This window comes from Camelus ferus, chromosome 2 (assembly GCF_009834535.1).
Source record: "Camelus ferus isolate YT-003-E chromosome 2, BCGSAC_Cfer_1.0, whole genome shotgun sequence".
NCBI lineage: Eukaryota > Metazoa > Chordata > Mammalia > Artiodactyla > Camelidae > Camelus > Camelus ferus.
The window spans coordinates 1549070-1571387 of NC_045697.1; the positions used below are offsets into that span (position 1 = coordinate 1549070).

Sequence of the window (22318 nt, forward strand, 5' to 3'; positions counted from 1 at the left end):
TTCCCCAAAAACCTTGGTTTTCTACCTGCCTCCTCTTCCAGAATCTCATGTCCTCAAGGGCAGTGATTGCCTGTGCGCTCCTGGGACCTAGCGAGTACCAGGTGTGCAGCAGTTTCAGGGTGAAGGCTGGGCGTCTGCTGCGGGGGGTGTCAGTGCGTTAGCTGGTGAGGAATCTGTTAGGGGTCACCGGTCCCTGGCCTGTGTCAGGACCCTTCTCAGCCCCACGGCTGCTGCCCTCTTGTCCTGGCCCTGTCCCACTTCAGGAAGCTAGTGAGCCCAACACGCTGCCACAGCTGCCGAGATCTAAGAACCTCGTCATGGAGGATGGGTCCCGCAAAGTTAACCTGTTGTTTCCCGATCTCCTCCAGTTAGCGAACAAAAAAGCCGCCCCTGGTGAGAACAGCTTCACGGACACTGTGAGGCACGTGCTGTCGTCGCGGCTGAGCATGCCCGACTGCCCCAACTGCAGCTACAGGAGGAGGTGAGCCTGGGTGTGTGCGCAGCGGGCCTGCAGGGCCTTCCTGGCCAGCGGAGGCCCGGCGCGGACCCTCCCTGTTGGCTGTCTCGGTAACTGTCCTCAATTCCTGATCAGGTGTGCTTGTGATGACTGCAGCCTGTCACACATCCTCACTTGTGGCATCGTGGATCCCCCCGTCCCTGGCGACATCCACATTCACCAGCTGCCACTCCAGGTGGACTCTGCCCCCGACCGTCTCTCTGAGATGCGCCCACCGAGCGCGTCGTCGGCAAGCTCAGGGTCAGGCTCCAGCTCTCCCCTTGCAGCCCAGCAGCACCCCAGACTCATCCTCACAGACAACGGCTCGGCACCGACTTTGTAAGTCCCGACTTTGTGCCCAGGTTTCAGAAATTCACGGAACCCACTGATGAGACACCTCGACGGGGGTGTCTGTGGACATGCGTGTACCACTGTAGTGCTTCTCAAGAGAAAGGACCCTTGTTTTTTTAAGCAACTTTTAAAACATGAAGTCAGTAAACCCAAACTTGATGCTGTTTCATTACCTGCCAAAAAGAAGGTGAATTAACAAATGCCAGCCAGGAAAGTGGTGTTCAGAGCAGTGTCTCCTCGTCCCGTCTCCCTCGTCCTCGTAGCTGCAGGCGGTCAGCCCGAGCTCATCCCACTTCATCGTCCCTCCCACATCCACACCCGTTCCGCGTCTTGCTAAGCCCTCAGGTGGTCACTGTAGCAAGCGATGGACAGGTCCTGTTTTCCACGTCCTGCATCCCCAGCAGGACACCGTGTGTGCGAGGTGGCCATGCAGCTGCCACACGTTCATGCTGTGTGGCATGTCCGTGTCTTTGTGACCCTGTGGTTTGTTGAGGGTCTCAGCCCTGCCTTCTGGGTGGCCGCACGCCGAGGAATGTCTTGTGTAGGGAAACCTGGGTTTTCAGCCTGCACGTCGTAGGGCCCTGTGGATGCGACTGGCCCACCTGCTGTTCCCCGACCTTGGGCTGCTCCACGGTTCTCAGGTGCCGGCCGCTTCCATCCGTTTTGCGTGGTAACTCTGACGCTTTCCTTTCGAGTCTTTCAGTTCTCAGTGTCGATTTGGTCTCACACTCAGAGTAGTTCCAGGGGTTAGTCTGACCCCACAGCTCTTTGCATTGAGCTCAGACTGCTCTCAGGGCTCTCTGGAGCCTGTGCAGGGGTGTTGAGAGCTTCACAGCTGCCACTAGTGCTTTTCACAGGAGTGTATTAACACTGAGCAGATGTAGTCAAATGGAAGCTTACGCTGGGCCTTGGCACCTCGCGGTCTGTGTTTTCTGAGTATGAACTGCCGTGACCTGAGGACCTCCCGGGCGGCCTCTGGTCTGCGTTCTCTCTTTCTCGGTGCCGACTTGGTTAAGTAGAGTTAGGCAGTCGTGGGCGCTGGGCCGTGGATCTTGTGGGCTCTGGGATGTTGAGGCCTGCCTTCACATCAAGCACGTGGCCTAGTTACATCCTTCCTGCACCTCGGTTTCCTCCTCTGAATCATGGTGATGGTGACACCCCAGGAGGCCCAAGCAGCCCTGGCCTGGCGAGCGCCCTCCTGCTTCCTACATGCTTCGTAGCATGTAGACTTGTTTTCCTAGAAACGGAGAAGACACCTGAGTTTGGAGATTCGGGACACTCTTCCGTAAAGCCAAAAGAGCTCCAAATCTTAAGATTCTCCTTCTAGGGGGCCATTATTTGTCAAGGCTCCAGGCAGACTTGGAGGCATGTTTATGCAGAGCGTGGGGCGTCCGTTTGTGCTTTGAACTGTGTGCACTAAGCCAGGAATCTGTGCCAGCTCTTCCCATGTGCCAGAAATCCATACATTGTACGTGGCTTCCTTGGGCCATGGCAGGGCAGTCTTTCTACTTTCCGTTGGTGTGTAGTTCCATTTGCCCACCACTTACATGCTTTGCTAAAATTGGTGCCTGGTTAAGGTCATGACCGACTTTTGAGCTTTTAGTGTTTTGTCACCTAAGTGCCTTTAGTGCTTTGTTCAGCTGGCTGTGGCTGAAATTGTGGTAGCTACCAAAACGCTGAAGACCTAAGGTTGTTCTCCATACCCCTTCCATTTTAATCAAAGATTGTGTCTTTTTAGAAATGGCAGAGAGAACAGCTGTACATCAAGCACTTCAAGTTGAATGGAAGTGTAATATCAATTAATCTGATTAAATTTTGTCATTTCCTTAATATTTCTACTTTTGGAGTTTCTTTTTCCATTCTTCCAAACAGCACAAGTGGTGATCTTGCGGGCATTTTTCACTCGTGTTCAGGTTATAAGAGGTGTTAAGACCGTGAGTGCTTCTCTGTGTAATTCTCCTTTGAGAGCAGCGTCAGCTGAGGGAGTTCACTAGCTGTCCCCACGGGTGAGCGGCCTCACAGGGACTGTCTCTGCTGTCTCAGTTGTAGTGACGATGAAGATGTCGCCCCGTTGTCCGCTAAGTTTGCTGACATCTATCCGTTGAGTAACTATGACGACACGGAGGTGGTGGCCAGCATGAATGGAATCCACAGCGAATTGAACGGTGGCGGGGAAAACCTGGCGCTGAAAGAGGAGGTACGGGCGTGGCCTCTTCACAGTGGCGATAGTGGCATAAAATGGTGGTCCGGGGTTTCAGTTTTCTGTATCCTTCTGCTCTGAAAAGTGTGAATGACAAAGGGTGTCTTTAAAGTCCCCTCAGGTAAGCAGTACCAGCAGTAGCTCTTCAGAAGCTGACGATGAAGAGGCGGCCGGCGAGAGCAGTGGGGAGCCGCCAGGAGCCCCGAAGGAGGACACGGCCCCAGGAAACGGGAACCCCGGGAAAGAGGAAAGTAAAGTGGACAGTCCACCCCCATCTTACCCCGCCCAGCAGGTATGGTCTTATTTCTTTGAACTCCGTTTTGCCAAGGGTCTCTTTCTCTGTGTCTGGTTTCTCTAAACATGACCATTACTGAACTCAAAATTATGTCATTTCAAGTAACTTCTGGAGATGAGGACTGGAGAGGATCAAGGTGCACTTAGGAGCTAAACCAGTGTGACTCGTACCCTCCTGTTAGTCTTGTGTGTCTTGCTTGAATCTGCAGTCAGCGTTGTCTTGATTTGCCGCACCCCGAGTAGCTCCAGGGATTTAGGTGTTGGGGAGTCTTTGTAGAAGCAAGGGGAGGGCTTTTAAATAAAATAAAATTGTGGAGTGTTAAAGCTTCAGAAAACATTGGTGTTGTAAGGGAGCTTTTTTCCTGGTAGAGATTTGTTTTTCTGTTAACCAGAGGTGAGGGTACCTTACCAGACTATTATTTTTTCTTAGAGACTCAGTTTTATAACAGATGCTCAAGCAGTTTTCAAATGAAAGGAAACACAAAGGAAGGTCACGGCCATTTGCAGCACTTTACTAGGCAGTGAAGTCTCCAGTCGAGGGTGCTGGAAGGTGCTCCATTGAGAGGTCTGGCTCCACCTCCTTCCTCGTCTCCCGGCCCAGCACCTTCCCACCCCAGTCCCAGTGGAGACCCAAACTGGCCTTAGTGATGCACTGTGTGTCCTTCCGGTGTTTGTGCAAATGCCAGCATCCCTCCGCTTCCTTCTGAAGAGGCCTGCACCGGAGCACAGCCCGCTCTGCCCCTCACCCGGCGGCGCCTCCCGGCCGGCTGCCTGCAAGGCGCTTCTTCACGCCCCTCTGCTGGCCTCCCCGTGCTCTGTCTGTGGACGGACATTGTTCCATTTCGTTTTTCTCTCTAGTCCACCTGCTTCCCTTTGTTTTCCCACCGTAAACGCTCCAGTGAGTAGCTGTGTACATCTGACATTTTCTACACGGGCAGTTCCACCCCTAGGATTGGTCACAGCAGTGGCTTTACTGGGCTAGCGCGTGGTGGCCTCCCCCACCCCCTGGAAGAGAGTGACACCGTAGTTCTGAACTCTTGCCTGTCTGGCAGGTAAAAAACGATAACCCTGTGGGCTTTCAGGTTGCATTTTTCTGGGCAGAGCTGAGCGTTCTGTCGTCTGTTGGAGGGCTCCTTGCGATCGTTTCCTTTTCTGCCTTGTGCTGGAGTCATGAGAGTTCTGTATGTGCTGGCACAAGCCCTGTATCAACTGTGTGATCTGCGAGTACTTTCTCTTGGTCTTGTGGCATGTCTGTTCTTTTTTTATGGTACTTGAAAAGCAGCAGTTCTTAGCTTTGATGCACTCCAGTTTGTCAGTTTTTTCTTTTATGGATCATGCTTTTGATGTCATACCCAAGAAATTTTTGCTTAATGCAGAACTGTTTTCTTCTAGAAGAGACATCATTTTAGCTTTTACTTAGGTCTGTGATTCGTTTGAGCTGGTTTTGCTTATGATCTGAGCTTAGGGTCCAAATTCATCTCTTTGCATGTTTGGATATCCAGTTGTCCCAATACCATTTGTTGAAAAGACCATCCTTTCCCCTGTTGAACTGCATTGGTCATTGGTTGAAAAGTAATTGACTATAAATGGAAGAGTTAATATCTACATTGAGTATTCTGTTCATTTGATCTCTATATCCTTAGAGTATAAACCCATACTGTACTTGACTGCTCCTTTATAATAAGTTTGGAAATCAGGTGGCATCTGCCCTCCAGCTGGGTGGGCCATCTTCAGAATTTTTAGGCTGTTCCTTTGCATTTCCTTGTATGTTTTAGGATTAACTTACTACCTTCTACAAAGAGGCCTGCTTGGGTTTTGGTAGAGATTGTGCTGAATTCTTGAATATTTGGTAGAATTCACCAGCAAAATCCTCTGGGCCTAATCTTTTATTTGTGGGATGATAAGGATCAATTTGGGGAAAATATAATCTTGAGAAAGTTGAATCTGTCAGCCTGTGGAACAGTCTGTGCTGTTTCTTTCCATTTATTTAAATTACCTTTAATTTCTTTCAGCAGTTTTAAAGATCTTCTTGTCTGTGGTTCTTGAGCATAGTTCTTAAATTCATTCTTAAATATTAGGTGTTTTTTGATTCTGTAGTGAATGGTATTTTCTAATTTCAATTTTCAATCGATTGTTGGTAATATACAGAAATACAGTGGATTCTTATAAATTGATCTTAAATTCTCCAGCTTTGCTAATAAACTTGTTGCTTTTGAGGGGTTGAGATGTTTTGTGTTTGTTCCCTTCCTTCAGATTTTGCAGGGTCGTTTTGTCTGTGAATAAACAGTCTCCTTCTTGCTTTCCTACCTGGACGCTTTTGGTTTCTCACTCCTGCCTTGCTGAGCTAGCTCGAACCTTCGGCACAGTATTGAATAGAAGTGGTGTGAGCAGACATCTTTGCTTATTCCCAGTCTTGGGGGAAGCACTCAGTCTCTGACAGTGAGCAGATGCTAGGCTGGGCTGCATGTGTGTCCTTGTCAAGTGACTGAATTCTGTTCTGCGCCCAGATTCCTGAGGGTTTATCATGAATTCGGGTTTTCAGGTCCCTTTTCTGCATCTGTTGAGAACTCCCTGTGGTTTTTGTCCTTATTCTGTTACTCTAGTATATCTCATCAAGTGACCTTTTTGGTATTAAACCAACCTTGTGTTCCTAGGATAACTCCCACTTGGTCATGGCATATAATCCTTTTTTTTTTTTTTCTTTTTCTTTTTTTAATGTCGGTTGATTGGTTTGTGAAGATTTTTGCATCTGTGTTGATAAAAGATACTTGTCTATAGTCTGTCCTTACGGGGTCTTCGTCTGGCTCTAGTATCAGGGAAATACTGGCCTCATAGAATGAGTTGGGAGGTGTTTGTTCTGCTTGTGTTTTCTGAAGGAATTTGTCTTGAGGTTGAGATTTCTTAAATATCTGACAGAGGCCACCAGGGAAATTCCAAGGGCCTGGTCTTTTTTGTGGGAAAATTTGCAATAACTCATGTGAGTTTCGCTGACTCGTTACAGGTCCATTTGGATTTTCTGTTTCTTCTTGGGTTGGTTGAGTTAATACTTCATCTTTTTAGAAATTTACCTTCCTCATCTAAGTTGTCTGGTTTGATGGAATGAGGCTGTATTAGATTCTCTTTTAATTCTGTGGAGTCTGTAGTGTAGTGATGTTAATTCCTGATTTTGGTAATTTTGTTTACTTTTTTTAACCCCTTCAGTCAGTCTGGTTGTAGGCTTATAAATTTTTGTAAATAACCAGTTTTTGGTTTTGTTAATTTTCTGTTTTCCTCTTTTCTATTTCATTGATTACTCTTCTGATCTCCATTATTTCTTTCTATGTTCTTTGGGTTGGGTTTATTATCTTTTTCTAGCTTGTTGAATCTAAATCTGAAGACTTGTTTTATGGCCTAACATATATGGTCTATCCTAGATTGTGTTCCACGTGCACTTGAAAATGAAAATAATTTGTGTTCCGCCCTACTTGGGCGGAGTGTCCTATAGGTGAAAGTTTGGTCACACTGATTGTCCGCATTATTCAAGTCCCTACATCCTTACTGATTTTTCTGTCTAGTTCTACAGATTACTCAGGGAGACATTGATGTCTTCAAGTATAACTGTTGGATTATTCCTCTTTCAAATCTGCCAGTTTTTGATTCATACATTTTGGGACAGTGTTGTTGAATGTGTCTCCATGTATTGTCTCCCTAATTTAGTGGCCCTTTTGTCATTATGAAGTATTTCTTTTCTAATATTTCTTAAAGACTTTTATCTAACACTAACATAGTCACTCCAGCTGTCTTAGGGTTATTGAACACATGTTGTATGTTTTTTCACCCTTTTAATTTCAGCCTCTCTCTGTCTTTGAATCTAAAAATTGCCTTCCCATCTTTTAGTTGGGTCTTACATCGTTATCCTGCCCATCAGTCTCTGCCTGTTGTTTGGAATCCTTCATTTACATTTAGTGTAATGATTGGTGATACTTACATCTGCCTTTTTGCTGGTTATTTCTGTATGTCCCATGTTTTTTGTTCCTCTGTCCCTCCTTTACTTCCTTTTTTGTATCAAACAAAATTTTTAGTGTCTCCTTTAATTCTGTTATTGATTCTTTAATTGTGTTTTTGAGTTTAGTTTTTTAAGGGGTGTGGGGAGTTGGGAAAAGGAAGAGCCCCAGGCCAGAAGGCTAGACTCCTTCTGTTCTTACCTAAAGTTCTAGCAGATTTGCATGAATAAACGCTTCTCAATTTGTTTTTTTCCTTTGGTTGATTTCCAGAGCCTCAAAACGATTGCCTTTGACAGTTGTGTTCAGTTTTACACTTGTTTTGAGGGAGAGGAGTCACCGACTGCTTCATTCCACCTTAGCCGGAAGTCCCATCTCTGGTGCATTTTGAAGAATCTCTATGTAACCATCCGTTAAGCAGTGTGAGCCCAGCGGAGCGTGGCACCGGTGGTCTTGTTGTCCTTGGTCCCAGCTCCCCCTCTCCACTCTGCCATCTGGCCGGTCCCCTTGCCCCTGCTCAGACAGGCGCGGATGCAGGCAGGCGTGGCTGCTGCCTCGGCCGATGCCCAGCGGGGCTGAGGTGCGCACCCCCTCTCTTTTCAGGTCTCTTCAGTCCACTCCTGGGGGCCCTCGTTTACCTCGCAAGGAGGGGCCCGCTCAACCTGGGGTGTCAGGACGGGCCCTGCTGTCTTTGTATTTGCTGTGTGACTGACTCTAATTCAGTCCATACCATTCTTTTTTCCCTAAATACTAAATACTAAGTTATTAAGTACTTTTTTCCTTTCCTTTTAGGCTGAACCAGCTCCAAACACTTGTGAATGTCACGTTTGTAAACAAGAAGCGTCTGGATTGACGGCATCAGCCATGACTGCGGGGGCCCTCCCTCCTGGCCACCAGTTCCTGAGCCCCGAGAAGCCCACACACCCTGCTCTGCATCTTTACCCGCACATCCACGGACACGTGCCCTTGCACGCCGTCCCACACCTGCCACGCCCTCTTATTCACCCCACCTTGTACACGGCACCCCCCTTCACACACAGTAAGGTAAGTCAGGGCAGAGGGGGCCCGAAAGCTCACCCGTCACTAAGCTTCTCCGGGCGTCCATATTTAAACAAACAAGAGTCTGTAAATGGGCAGCTTGCATAGAACAGCATCCTCTCCTGATAGGAGGGTCTGCAGATGTTCCCTTTTGCCATAATCTCTTAAACTCTTGGAACTGTGAGCCTTTACACATGCGAGACCAATCGTAAAAGTCATGGTTTATTCCTTCAGAATTAACTGGTACATGGAGAGTGGTTCGGGGGATGTTCTAACCACCCGGGCACCTGTTCATTCTTTGCTGGTGGCCTTTTGGGCCTGGCTCTTTGTCTTCATGTGGTGGGTAAAATAATTTGAATACAGCATGGGTCCTGTGACACTGGCTGGGCTGTACCAGGTCTAAAATCACTGTGTTCTCCAAACACAAAAACGAGGACTTGCATGTAGAAGGCACGTTCTTGAGGGCGCGACCCCTGTGTGTGGCGCGGTAGAAGATTGTGCTGCCGTGCAGGTGGGCGGATGAGAGGGCTCAGGGGGCAGTCTGGAAGAGGCCTGTTCAGGACAGCAGTGAGGAGCTGGGAAAGCCTGACTTGGATGTGCTTCTGTTCAGAGAACCTCGGGCTTACAAGTGCAGTGTCTTAGACTTGGCAGTGAGATTGTTAGGCTGGTTTCATGCTTTGTACTGTAGATCGCTTTGCCTCTCTAGCTATTTTGAACTTACTTTTATTGATCCTTATCATAAACTTTTTGTTTTATTTTTTTTATCAGTTATTTTGGTTCAAGGTTAGTTCTAATCAATCAAAAATAGACTTTCCTCCCAAACTCTAGTGATTTATTATTTAAAGCAGTGATTCTCAACCGGGAGAGAAAGGGGGGACCTGACCTGGAAGGGGCTTTGTCGTCCTGCACATCACTGTGAAGTGGGGTGTGTGGAGCCTGGCGTGTGTTTGCTGGGGTGGGTGCGTGGGCCCGGGGCTGACAGCCACTGGCTCAGAATGGACTGTAGTCAGTTTGTCATGTTCTCTTACAATAAGTGCTTGGTAATCACCCGAGTTTATCCTTAAATTTTATTGGGTAGAATATTGTTCAGTTTGAACACTTAATGGTGCCTTTGTTAATAGAATGATTTTTAAATAGTATTATTCAGGTATGTGTTCAAGGCCAGGCCATTTTCATGGTCTGCCCAGCCTGCAGCCTCTTTCCCTCCGGGTGAATGTGTGAGGTGGGGAAGCTGTCAGCAGCCTGTTCTTACGTAAATGGAGCTCCATTTTCTAGTCCCTGGGGAACCACCAGGAGAAAGGAGTATAGAATGTTCTCTTATACTTTCTAGCTGGTAGAAGCTGTTTAAGAATTAGTTCCTAAAAACCTTCACGTGAAGAAGTGAAATTGACTATTCCCAAAGGCCTTTGGGACACCCTCAGGACAGCTGATGTTTCCCTGTGACTTTTGGCCTTTTCTCAGGACGTTGTAAGTGGTCTGTGGGGGTAGAGGAGAAGGGCGTCACCTGGGGTGAAGGCTGTTTTTGTGACACCTGCTGAACTCTGGTCCAGTAAGTAGATGTGAACGGTTCATGGATGAAGGGGCAACTCCAGAGGACAAGCTGTTAAGCTGTATTTCAACCACTTTACCGTTAACGTCAAGATTGTTCACTGACGCACTTCATGTACACTAGCTGGGTGCCATTTTTATTTGGAAAAATGAGATATGTTTGATAAAGTACTTTATTTGTGCCTGGTGTAAAAATGTTTGTTTCTCTAGCAGTCTTGCATCGTCACTTAACCGGGCTTTGCCGAGCGTGTCTGTGTCATCCGAGTTAGTTTGACTGAGTTGAACACGAGGCCGCGACTGCAGCGAAGCGCCGGGGCGGCAGGGGCTCCTTCTCCGGAGGAGCGAGCTGCGCTGGGAGGACACGCGCTCGCCTTCCGCTGCGGCGCCGCGCGCCCTCCTGTCCGGGCGCTTCTCGCCTGCTTCTGTTTCCGCGTCCTCGGGCCCTTAGGATTTCCTGCTCTGGTGAAATGGCGGCTGCTGTCACCTCCAAGACTTCATGTCGGTTCAGTAGGGATTCTTTCCATTCATGCTTCTGCCACCGTGGGCAAATAGTCGTACCTAAAATGCTTGGAATGAGTACTGTGAAAATTTTACTTTCTTGAAATTAGGAAAACTTGAAGACTGTTTCTGTTTTCAGAGTGGTCTTCGTGCCGATGATGTGTTTAATTCATACGTTGAGGTATGTTATTTGAAAGTTGGAAGTAGTTGCAGGAGGCAAATAACAGTGATGAAATACTAGAGGAAGAAACTGTAAATGACAGGGAATTTAATTCCCAAATGTTTGAGAATTCCCTGGCTATCTTTCTGTTACTGATTTCTACTTTAATTCCATTGTGGTCTGAGAGCAGACACTGTATGATTTCTGTTGTTCTGAATTTGTAAACGTGTGCTCTATGGCCCCAAATGTGGTCTCTCTTGGTGAATGTTCCGTGTTCCTTAAGAGGAATGCGCGGCTGCTGGTCTGGGGTGAAGTAGCCTGTAGCTGTCCGTTACATGAGTTGATAGGTGGTGCCTCTGGGTTCGGTTGTGTCCCTGCTGACCTCTGCCTGCCGGGCCTGTTTATTCCTGACAGAGGGAAGTGGACGACACCAACTGCAACATCTCTCCTTGAAGTTCTATTAGCTTTTGCCCCACGTGGTTTGATGCTCTTTTGCTAGATGCTTACGTGTTGAGAATTGCTGCATGTTCTTAGGGAATTGACCCTTTCATTGTCAACACCCCTCTTATCCTTGATAATTTCCTTGCTCTGAAGTCGGATCTGTCTGAAGTTGGTGTGGCTGCTCCAGCTTTTGATTAGTGTTACATGGTATATCTTCTGCATTCTCTTACTTTTAACTTAAAGAGAGCTTTGTATTTTGTAGGTTTCTTGTAGACAGATGGAATGGGTCTTGCTTTTTAATATACTGTGATAATCTCTGTATTTTCATTGGTATGTTTAGACCGTTGACGTTTAAAGTGTTTGTAACTGTTTCTTATTCATTACCAAAGGCTTATTTTTCTGCCTTCTCTGCTTTTAATTGAACGTCTTCTGACTCCATTTTTTCTCCTTCCTCAGCATATCAGTTGTACCTTTTTTTGTTTAATTTTAGCAGTTGTATTAGAATATACATTTTAACTGACCTAAATCCTTCAGATACCACCATTCGACGTCATGTGCAGTGTAGGTGCTTTTTAACCGATTGTCCCCAGTCCCTCCCTCCCACCCCCGTGACAGTGCCGTCATGATCCTCATTTATCTGAATGTTAATCACCCGGTACGTTGCTGTTACTACATTAAACAGTTACGTTTCAGATCAGTTAGTGATGAGAAGAGGAAGAGACTCCCTTTCACTTGTGCTTGTCCCTTCTCCGTTGCTCTCCCTGTCTTCATGTGGATCCACGCGTCTGACCTACGTCATTTTCCTTCTGCCTGGGGAAAGTCCTCCGTTGTTTCTTGCAGGGCAGGCCTGCTGGAGGCGCACTCCCTCAGTCTTCGTCTGTCTGAGGAGGTCTTGGCTTCTCCTTCACTTTTGAAGGATGATTTCACTGGATACAGAATTCTAGGTTGGTGGGGTTTTTTCTTTCCCCACTTAAAGCATAGTTAATTCCACTCTTTTCTTGCTTGCATGGTTTTGGATGAGCTGTGCTCTGTGTTCCTTGCTCTGTAGGCACAGGGGTTGCTCTCCCGTCCTCCCGCCCTCTGCTGCTTCCAAGGATTCTTTTGTCTTTGGGTTTCTGCAGCTGGAGTGTGGCATGCCTGGGGTAGGTTTGGGGCGCTCTGTTCTGTTTGGTGTTCTCCAGGCCTCCTGAATCTGTACTTTGGTGTCTGTCGTTAGTTTTGGAAAGTTATCGGCTGTTACTACTTCAAATATTTCTGCTGCCTGTCCTCTCTCCTGTCCTAACCTGTTACGCGAGGTAAACATCTCCTGAAATTGCACCGTAGTTCTTGGATTTTTTTTTTTTTTTTTGGGTCGTTGGTGGGGTGATTTTTGGTTTTTGTTTGTTTGAATTCTTGTTTCTCTTTGCATCTCAGTTTGAGAAGTTTCTCATGACATGCCTCGACACTCAGTGCGCCGGTTCCTTCTTTGGCTGTGTCCAGTCTGCTGACTCTTCGTTTCCATTACGGCGTTTTTTATTTCTAACATTTCTTTTTGATTCTTTCTTACACTCTCTGCTTCTGTTTCTCATTTGTTCCTGCATGTTGGATACTTTTTCCATTAGAACCCGGAGCATTTTAGTGATTTTAAATGCCCTGTCTGATAGTTCCCAGCCGTCTAATTTTCGTATCCCCGCTTCCCTGTTGTGCTGTCTCTCTGAGCTTCTGCCCTTCTCACCTGGAGCTTGTCTCCTTGTCTTACATTCTATTCAGAGAACTTCTTTGGATCAGTCTTCTATTTAAGTGATTCTCTTAACTGTGTCTGATCTGCCACTTAAGTTTGAATTTTTAATCCCACCTGTAATTCGTATTTCTAAGCTTTATTTTTCATATATGTTAGCAACTTTTTATATTCTCTTGTTCCTTGATCACTTTTTCTTTCATCTTTCCTTTCTTTAAGCATTTTTCACATAGTTGTTCTGTGTTTGAATGAAACCTGGAGGATCTAAATGTTTTTATTATGAGGTCATGTTCCGTCAGTTCGCTCTGCGAGAACCCTGGGGCCCTGAGTAGGGCTGCTTCCTCAAGAGAGGGCTTCCCTCTGTTGCTGCAAAGGTGCCAGCAGGGCTCTGACCCTGGGCCTCCAGCTCCTCTCGACAGTCTCCAGATCGCCGGTCTCTCGTGGGACCGCAGACTTGACTCCGTCGCTGTCCGATAGTGCGCAAGCCTTCAGGGCAGCCGCCCCTCCCCGCCTCTGCTTGTTCCTGGGTTTTTTTTTTGGTTTTTGTTTTTTTGTTTTGTTTTTTTTACAAAATGAGGCAAGATTCTTCATTGAAGAGGCAGGAGGTAAATTATTAATAATTTATAGTTCTTTTGCCTTAATTCATAGAGTGAAGTAAATATTTTGTTCAGTTGTCAGTTTCTGATTATGTACATATTTTAATGAAAAATTGAAAATCCCTTTTAGACAAGTATTTCTAAAAGAGCAGTATTGCTTTTTTGTGTATCTGTTTTTATTGAAGGGCAGTCAGTTTACAACGTTGTGTCAGTTTCTGGTGCGCGGTGTAACGCTCCAGTCACACACGGACATGCACACATTCGCCTTCATGCTCTTGTCTGCTTGACCCTGTTCTTCGTGCTGTCTTCTTACCGCTTCTTCAGGAGAGGTTTCCCTTGCTTGCTCTCTGTAGCTCAGCACTTTGTTACAAAGGTATTTGGTGCCTTCATCTGGGACATAGAGTGAAGTGCCCCCCACCCCTTACTGGACAAAACCCAAGTGGAGGGAGAACTCTGACCCTCAAGGGAAGAGCAGGGAGGGCTGCCCGTTTTGCTCCTTCACAGCGCAGCCTCAGCTGCCACGGCCCAGGAGCAGTGCTCGAGGCTTCCAACTTTATATCCTGTGTCTTTTCCACCTGGAAGACGTGTGATGAAGCCACTGCCACACTGACAAGGGCCTATAAATGAAGGCGGAGACGTGTCCTGAAGTCTCCAGAGGAGCATGAGGAATGTTGGGGAATAGTCAGGGAGCTCAGTGCATCGAGTGGAGCCTGGTGACATGGTTCCCACATGGCTCTGGGCGTGTGCACCTGTCACCTCCGACGCTGGGTTATTATGAGCAACCACTGCAAGTGTGTCTCATAGAGTGAAACATGGCACAGCTGTAAGTTCAGGGGGCACTTGGGGGAGAAGAGAGCTGTGTGAAAGTTGAGACGTAAATAGATTGCCCTTGGGTCATGCTGTGACTTTGATCTGTGTTGTACCTCAGAGGCAGTATTCAGCTCTTCTGACCCAAGTAATAGCAGCACAGAAGTGCTGCCCGAGCCCTTCACCAGCCGTGGCAGCATGCTGACGAGCCTTGGTGAGAGAAACGCAGGGCCGAGGGCCTCCCCGTGGGGCGACTGGGCCCCTCCTGTCTGAGGACTCGGCGGGGCAGCCTCTTGCCTCCGTGTCCGTGGCATCTGGGGTGACGTGTTGGGGAGCGAGACAGGCTGGGCCTTAGGGCTCCTGCTTGGACTCAAGAGGAGCGCATGGTGAAGGCAGTCAGTGTGTGTCAGAGCTTCCATTTAAAGCAGAGTCCGCTTTCTTGTGAATCACTTTGCTATCAAGGTGGAGAGCAGCCGACACTTAGGTAATTGGCACTGTGGATTTGTGTAAAGGCTGAAATCAGCGGTGTAGTTTAATGCACTGTCCACGTGTTGAGAGACTTGTTGACACGTCACCAGGGACTCTGGAGGCACGGCCCTGGGGTGCTCTAGTGACGGGGCTGCTTTTTTTCTGACGGAAACCCGCGGTGGCTTGTGCAGGAGCACTCCTGCAAACAGGGCTCGTTTGTTCCAGACCCTCTGTCCCCATGGTCCCTACAAATGGACCCATTTCCAGTGGACGGGCTTCTGAGGAGTGAATCGCATGCACGTCTCCAGTGGGTCCGGGTCATGGTTGTGGCCCCTTCTTCCTCTGAGCGAGCCTCTGTTCGGCACTTGTTGAACATCCAGTGTGTACCGGGCCCTGTGCTGCCCACCAGGACAATGAAAACCAGCTCTTCGCGGGCCCTGTTTGCAGAGATCCCACAGTCTAAAGAGAAGATGAAATCATAAACTTGAAAAATCAAACCACCGTGATGTACCTTTTCAGAAATTGTAGGTGCGAAGTAGAGCAGTAACACCGGGGGGCTGTCCGGCCGGTGGGTGATTCTGCAGAGTGGTGAGGCTGGAGTCGGGCTTCAAAGGACATGCCCTGGGGAGACGGGGCAGCGGGGGGGAGGGGGTGGTCAGGAACTCCTTGAGTAGCTTCTGAGCCCTGAATCAGCTGCTGCTGTCGCGGGCTGACAGCTGGGCGAGCGAGGTGACACTGCCCCCCAGCGGCTGGCTGCCCCCCCCATCAGGCGTTTGCCCTTTAGCAGGAGGTCCTCAAGACTGAGAAACCTTCCATTTGACTGTTACTTTTCCTCAGTCCCTTCTCAGCAAAGCAGCTCGTAGTTGGTCACACTTTGTGGAAACTGGCATCCGTGGGAGTGCAGTTTTATCCCTTCCTCACTCCTGCCCCGGGTGGGGCTTCCCCGCCAGCAACTCCCAGATCAGGTTCCTGCTTTGACCTTGGATCCAGTCCAGACCCGTGTCTTCCCACCTTCACATCCTGAATGTCCGCCCCAGCCTCACCCTCCACCTTCGTTGCTCTGAGCCCGGTCGGGTCAGTAGACGTGCGGAGCTGTCCAGCTGCCCGGGTGGCGTGGCGGCCCACCCCTCCCTGCACTGTGGGCAGCGGGGCTGGGACGGGGTGGGGGCTGCTCTTTGCCCAGCGAGACCCACCTTAGCACTCCCGAAGGGCTTCCCGTGGGCCAGATGAAGCACTGCACACCTGACACTGGTTTAATTCTTACCACGTCCCCTGGAGGTAGGTATTTCCAAATTAGAGATGAGAAAACTAAAGCACAAGAAGATTGAGCAATTTGCCTGAGGTCACACAGCTAGTAAAAGGGAGAGCTGGCGTCTGAACCCTCAGCCTGTGCGGCCCAAGGCTGCGAATGGGACGAGAGTTCACATCCAGCTCCGTCACGGTCCATGCGTCCCAGGGATGGAGCCAAAGATGGCAGTTCTGACTCGAGGGTGGCCACAGACTCAGACGTTGCCCGGACAGTTCAGAGCCCTTTCTCTCCTGTCCGTCTTCCCGCCATTGCTTCCTGACTCCTCACCCTGTACTAACCGCTTTCAGTGTCATCCTTGCCCCTTCTGGCTCACTCGGCAGATTGTCGCCACTGGGTCCTTCTAGTAAACTGAGGAGATCATCTCTTCCTGCTGCTTAGAACCCTCTGTGGCTCCCTAGCCCCTTCAGGACAGGAGTCACATGGAGACGTGGCCCTGCAGCCTGTCGGGTTGGCCACCTGTGCTCTGTCCTGTCCCTTCCCCCTTTGCCCCAGTTGGGCCCTCAGTGTTCTGCCAGACCATCAGCTGCTCTTGGGAATCCTCCCCAGACCCTCCCACTTGAGCACACAGCCTCACTGCACATTTCTGTGTCCCTGAGGATGTTCCCAGGCAGACCTTTGCTCCCCTGAGTGGGCCCATCCTCCCGGTGTGCAGACCTGAGTGGGAAAGCTGTGGGCCAGCATCAGCAGGTGCTGGGGCAGCAGGGCCGGGATCCAGGCAGCCCCGCCCTCGTGAAGCTTGCGTAACGTGAGGAAGGCAGAGTGAAACCCATAGGTTACAAGTGGGTCTTCAGTTACAACTGTGGTGAGGGCTGAGAGGGACAATTACGGATTTTAGTGTGTTTGATGGGAGGGCCCACCTGGGTCTCGGGTGTTGGGTGGTGAGAGCAAAGGCAGTGATGGTTTTTCCAAGGAAGTGCTATCTAGGCTGTGGCCGGGAGGATAACCCAGGTCAGCAAGGTCAGGGGCTGAGGTTAGGATGTTCTGGAGTGTGGACACAGCGTGGGCATGTCGTGGGTCAAGAAGTAGCCCGAAGTCTGAGGACCAAGGGAGGACCCGTGTATCCTGGGGCGTGGCGGGCAGGAGGGTCATGGACAGGCCGGGCCACGTGCAGGACTTTGGATTTTATGTCAGAGCAGCGGGAGCCACTGGCACAGCCTAAGCAGGGGAGTGACACACCCTCACTTACACCCAGAAAGCTACCCCGGTGCTACAGGGGGAGATGGCGTCAGGAATCGGGGCGGAGGCAGGGGGCTGTGAGGTGGGGCTGAGGGAGGGCGGGCCGAAGGTGCCCGGGTGTGTGCAGGGAGCAGCCGACAGCTAGTCACTTCACGAATATGTGGACCGCAACTTCAGACAAGGGTCTGCCCCGGGGCGGGAGGGGAGTGGTTCAGAGCTCAGCGTAAAATCCATCCTTCTTCAGGCCTGTACTGCACTTTGCCCAAGTGTGAGAGAACAGTGTAAGAGTTTGCCATTTTTATCAGTGATCCCGAAGTTGTCTTTTTAGCAGCGATCTTGAAAATGTCAGGTGAGAACCAGCCGTAGGAACAGGTCTCATGCAAACGGGCCTCGTGTGCAGTGTGACCAGGGAGGAGTGTTAGAAGTGACCGAGTTGTCTGAAGTCTGTTGGATCGATTCCACGAGCACCAATTGCGTTTAAGACCTACGTCTGGTTCACGTCTGCCGCGCCGCGTGCAGCCTCGCAGGTGACCCAGGGAGCGCTCCTCGAGGTGTGTTCAGCCGCGACGCTGGTTTGCGGCAAGCCTACCCCACAAGGTTTCAGCAATGACTTGTCTGTTTCTAGTTTAACTGCTCAGGTAAACAGAATATAAATTTTGATATGTGATTAGAACTTTTTTTTTGTAGGCTTTACCGCCAGCACCTGTTCAGAATCACACAAATAAGCATCAGGTATTCAGTGCATCTCTTCAAGACCATATTTACCCGAGCTGTTTTGGGAGTGCTCCAGAGTGGAATAGTTCTAAATTTATAAGTCTTTGGGGATCAGAAGTGATGAATGATAAGAACTGGAACCCTGGCGCGTTCTTGCCAGATACAGTTTCTGGTAAGGAACTTGTTAACACTTTCTTAAAGTTTAAACTGGCCTGAGCTGTGTGGATTGCGTCCCCGTCCCTGTCCTTTCTGGGAGGGGCCCTGGAGTGGCCGAGCCTAGGCTGCTGCTTCCCCTCGCCCCGCCTCTGGTGGGGGACCCCGGGCCCGCCCCCTCTCATCTGCCGCCAGTCAGGCCCCACTGCACCGACCAGCAGAGCGAGTGCAGCCGCTGGCCAGCCAGGCCTGTGGACGCTGGGTCCCTCCCGTCCCAGGGCTGCTGGGCGTCTTGTCTCCAGGGTTGGCGTTCGGCCTTTGGTCCTCGAGCAGCGGTAGCAACTGGACCTCAGCCTGGGGCACTGGGGTGGCGCGGCCTGAACACTGTGACTTAATGCTCCTTTTCTCTCTTTCTGTATTGACTGACCCCCCCCCACCCCACAATGGGATCTGTCCCCTCTAACAAGCACCTTCCTCCCAGCTGCCTCCGCTGCTGAGATGTGGCTGTCTCTTCAGTAGCAGGGTAGGGCACACCTGAAAAGGGGCTGGTACCTGTGCCTCTTCTCTGTTTCATGTGATTAGAGCCCCTGAGGGCCCCACACCCACCCCTGCATGTGCTCAGAACAGCAAGCTAGACTTGACATCTGGTCTGTGCTTGGAAAGAGTTTCTAGCTGTGTGACCTTGGGCAAGTTGCTTAGCCTCTCTGAGCCTCAGTTTCTTCATCTTTAGCATACGAATAATAGTACTAAGCTCAGAAAGTAGTGTTAAGACATTAAATCAAATGACTTTTGGAGAGCACCCAGCACAGGAATTAGCACACAGTAGGGGCTCAGTACATTTTTTCCTGGATGAGAACCAGCCAACTCACATGGTCCCAGCCCCAGGGTTCATAGTCCAGGCAGCGGGTGTCCTTTAGGTTTTAGCTGAATGCTAGCTATGTCTTTGAGAAGCTTAATTTTCCCATTCTTCTCTGAAGGGAGTGATATGTTAGGGCCAGCACTCTCAGAAACAAGACCTGAAGCCCTTCCACCTCCATCTAGTGGTGAAACACCTGCAGTTTCGGAGAGTAAGGAGAAAAAAAATGCTGCAAAAAAGAAGTGTTTGTACAATTTCCAAGATGCTTTTATGGAAGCGAACAAAGTTGTGATGGCCACCTCGTCAGCCACCTCCTCCGTGTCCTGCACGGCCACCACGGTGCAGTCCAGCAACAGCCAGTTCAAGGTGTCATCCAAGAGACCGCCTTCCCTAGGTAAGGCCCCAGCTCGCGGGACCCCCAGGATCGGCTGGCTCTGGGTATCTGCTGCTGCTTCCTGGCCAGAGACGTCAGTGCAGCTGAACAGCCGGGAGTGCTCACACACCACGAGCGTGTCCTCGGGGCTCTGTTAGGGTTTTCCTGTGTCACATCACTCTCTCCGGGGCCTTGTCACACTGTCCTGCCTTTGCTCTCTGCACTTGCTGTTCTGTGATGGGAAGAGGCCATTGCTCTGTGGGCACGTGGAGAGGGGCTGATGGGGCTGCTGCCTGGCCTGGATGTGGCCCTGCTGCCACTCGGACCCTTGTGTGGGGGTGACGTCACTGTCCCACTGGTCAGAGCTCAGGGAGCAGTCAGAGACCAGTGACAGATGGCAGGGGATCTGGGAACGGGATCCAAGAGGCCTCGCCAGCCAAGGTTAGGCCAGTGTGAGCATCAGAGGTGACAGAGTGGGTTGTGGCACACAGCCCAGTCAGGGTCCCCGAGGCGCTCGAGGTGGGGCGGGAGAGCTCTTCTCCAGAGACGCTGGCCGCTGCCACACGTTTGCAGGGACCACGGCCAGGCAGTGTCGTCAGTGGGGGTGGGGACACTGGGTGCCAGTTCAGGGAGTGCGGCACCCCTGGGCGGCCGGCAGATGACCACGGAAGATAAGGTGCCCGTCACTGCAGGCGTCTGGCCAGCCGCCCCTGCACAGCTGGCCACATGTAGCCTCACCGACAGGAGCAGGCATGTTCGGTGCCTCCTGTGCAGTCAGGTGGGAAGAGCCCGCAGAACTGCAGCTCTGCAAAGTTCGTGCCTGAAACATCCCAGACAAATCTAACCCGAGACTATAAATCCAAAGTTGTGGACAGCTGGCCTCGGGTGACAAAATGTCAGGGTTGTGGAAGGAAAAAAGAAAGTTTAGAAGAGGTGGGTTGGGGGGAAAGCTGCACAGGACACGTGGGGAGACAGGAGGAGTGCACCAGCCGAGACACCACATCAACGTTAATGTCCCGTGTGGCGAAAACAGCAAAGTGTGCGCATCCTAGGAGTCCAGGCTGGAGCGTTTAGGAGTGAGTGAGTGTAGCTAGCTTCCAAATGTTGAGCCAAAAACAAGTGTGAGTGTGAGAGAGAAATAAAGTAAATGTAATGAATATGAAATCGGGATGAATCCAGGTGAAGGGTGCGTGCGTGTTCTTGGTACGATACCTTCAGGTTTTCTGAGATTTGAACATTTTCAGACCACGAGCTGGTAAAAGAGTTTTAAGTCGGGAGCGCGAAAGTCTCCTGCCTGGGCTGTTGCGGTGACTCCCGTGTGTCTGACGCAGGTGAGGTCTTCCACGGCGTCAACAAGGAGGACCACAGGCACGGGGTGCCAGCCGCCCCCAGGAACAGCCCCACCGGTTTGGCACCGCTGCCCGCTCTCACCCCCGCCGCCCTCCCGCCAGCCTCCACGCCTCACCTTGCAAATCTTGCAGCCCCATCCTTCCCCAAAACTGCCACCACCTCTCCCGGGTTTGTGGATTCGCGCAAGAGCTTCTGTCCTGCTCCTGTGGCACCCCCGCCCCCCACCACAGACAGCTCCATGAGCGCACCTCCCAGCGTCTGCAGGTGAGCCGGGCCCTGCTGGGGAAGGCTGGGAGCACTGTGGGTGTGGGCGCCGCGCCTGGGTCCGTGCAGCGGGGCGGGGGCTCCAGTCTCTGCCCCAGCTCTGCGGAGCCAGGCCACCGCGGACCGCACTCTGACCACCACCGGACCGCCAGCCGCGTCAGTCGGGGGCGGGCCTGGGTGTTTGGAGTCGTATTTGTTTTACCTTGATCAAAAAGCAACACAGTGAGCACTCAGCAGGGTTTTTTTTTAAAGGCAGTTTTTGTTACTTTGGGACTCCCTCTTAGGAGCCCCCAGGATGGAGCGGCAGTGGGAGGGACAGTGGAGGGACCGCGTGCTGACAGCCCCCAGGTCTGCTCGCGGTCGCCGGGGGGCCGGTCGGGAGGACGTGTCACCCCGGGTGGGGGGCTGCTTGCTGATGGTGCCTGCGCGGTGTGCTCTTTTGCAGTGACCCCGACTGCGAGGGGCACCGCTGCGAGAACGGTGTCTACGACCCGCAGCAGGACGACGGGGACGAGAGCGCGGACGAGGACAGCTGCTCCGAGCACAGCTCCAGCACCTCGACCTCCACCAACCAGAAGGAGGGCAAGTACTGCGACTGCTGCTACTGTGAGTTCTTCGGGCACGGCGGGGTAAGTGCCGGCCTCGGCGCCGCGGGGCCTCGGCGGGTCCCGGGGCACCGCGCTCGTGCCTAGATGCACGCGGTGGCTGCTTGTAAACTGCAGGGTTTACAGTTATCTAAGTTTACGTTAGAATTGTAAGGCATGCAAGCCTCTTGGCAAGAATAATACACAGGTTGAATTCAGGGTCTGGTTGTATCGTGTGTGAAGCTGTGTTTGCATTGTGGTTAAAATCAAGATACGGTCGAAAGCAGCGGCTCCACTCCTAGCTTGTACTGACCCTAAAGAAATAATGAAAAATGTTTGCCCAAAGGTTCCGTTATAAGGGTCTCATCACTGCATTTTTGCATGTGTTTGTGATTTTTTTAAATCGTTGAGGGAGGGGCCTACTAGCTCTCTGGGCGCAGAAGTAGTTGAGCTCTGCGGTGGACAGCCGTGCGGATAGGGCTGGGCCCGTGGTCTAGCGAGCTTGACCAGAGTGTGTGGGGACGCGCCGCTGCCTGCGCCTCCCCCCGGGGCGGTCATGCCGCCCGTGCAAGCAGGTGTCAGCCCCAGTGCTGGGGCGGGCGGCGGGCGGAGCCAGGGCTGGTGGCGGGGTTCTTTCTCTACTTTGGTTCTGTCCGTGCTTCCTGATAGACACGTGCACTTGCTGGTAGTAGTCGGTGAGAAGCTTTGGCAGTGGGATCGGGGCTGATTGTTTCTTCTCGGCACTGATAGGAAACCTGCAAGTGGGTGGAAAGACACTGCAGGTGCTTGTTGGCGTGAAAAGACGTGGGAAATGCGTTCACTAGTGCTTGTAATTGCTCCTTTCTCAGTTTAAAAATAGCCGTTGTGTACACAGTTGTACACGCCCTGCATTAAAGATCTATGTTCGTGGAGGGTCTGTGTTCAGATCTTTCATGAACATAGAAG

At 50.7% G+C, this 22318-nt stretch overlaps 1 protein-coding gene across 9 annotated transcripts in view; it reads left to right on the top strand.

The window, feature by feature from the left end:
- FAM193A (family with sequence similarity 193 member A) overlaps positions 1-22318 on the top strand; it is a 138287-nt gene that overhangs the window by 97253 nt on the left and 18716 nt on the right. For all 9 annotated transcript variants that reach the window (XR_004324476.1, XM_032492794.1, XM_032492774.1 and 6 more), the window contains 9 exons: positions 369-481; positions 593-835; positions 2891-3044; positions 3160-3339; positions 8114-8365; positions 17767-17965; positions 18924-19196; positions 20507-20789; positions 21235-21418. Coding sequence is in view for 8 of the 9 variants with exons in the window: in XM_032492794.1 (XP_032348685.1) it covers positions 369-481; positions 593-835; positions 2891-3044; positions 3160-3339; positions 8114-8365; positions 17767-17965; positions 18924-19196; positions 20507-20789; positions 21235-21418 (1881 nt within the window). In the remaining variant the exon portion in view is untranslated. The remainder of the gene's footprint in view (positions 1-368; positions 482-592; positions 836-2890; positions 3045-3159; positions 3340-8113; positions 8366-17766; positions 17966-18923; positions 19197-20506; positions 20790-21234; positions 21419-22318) is intronic.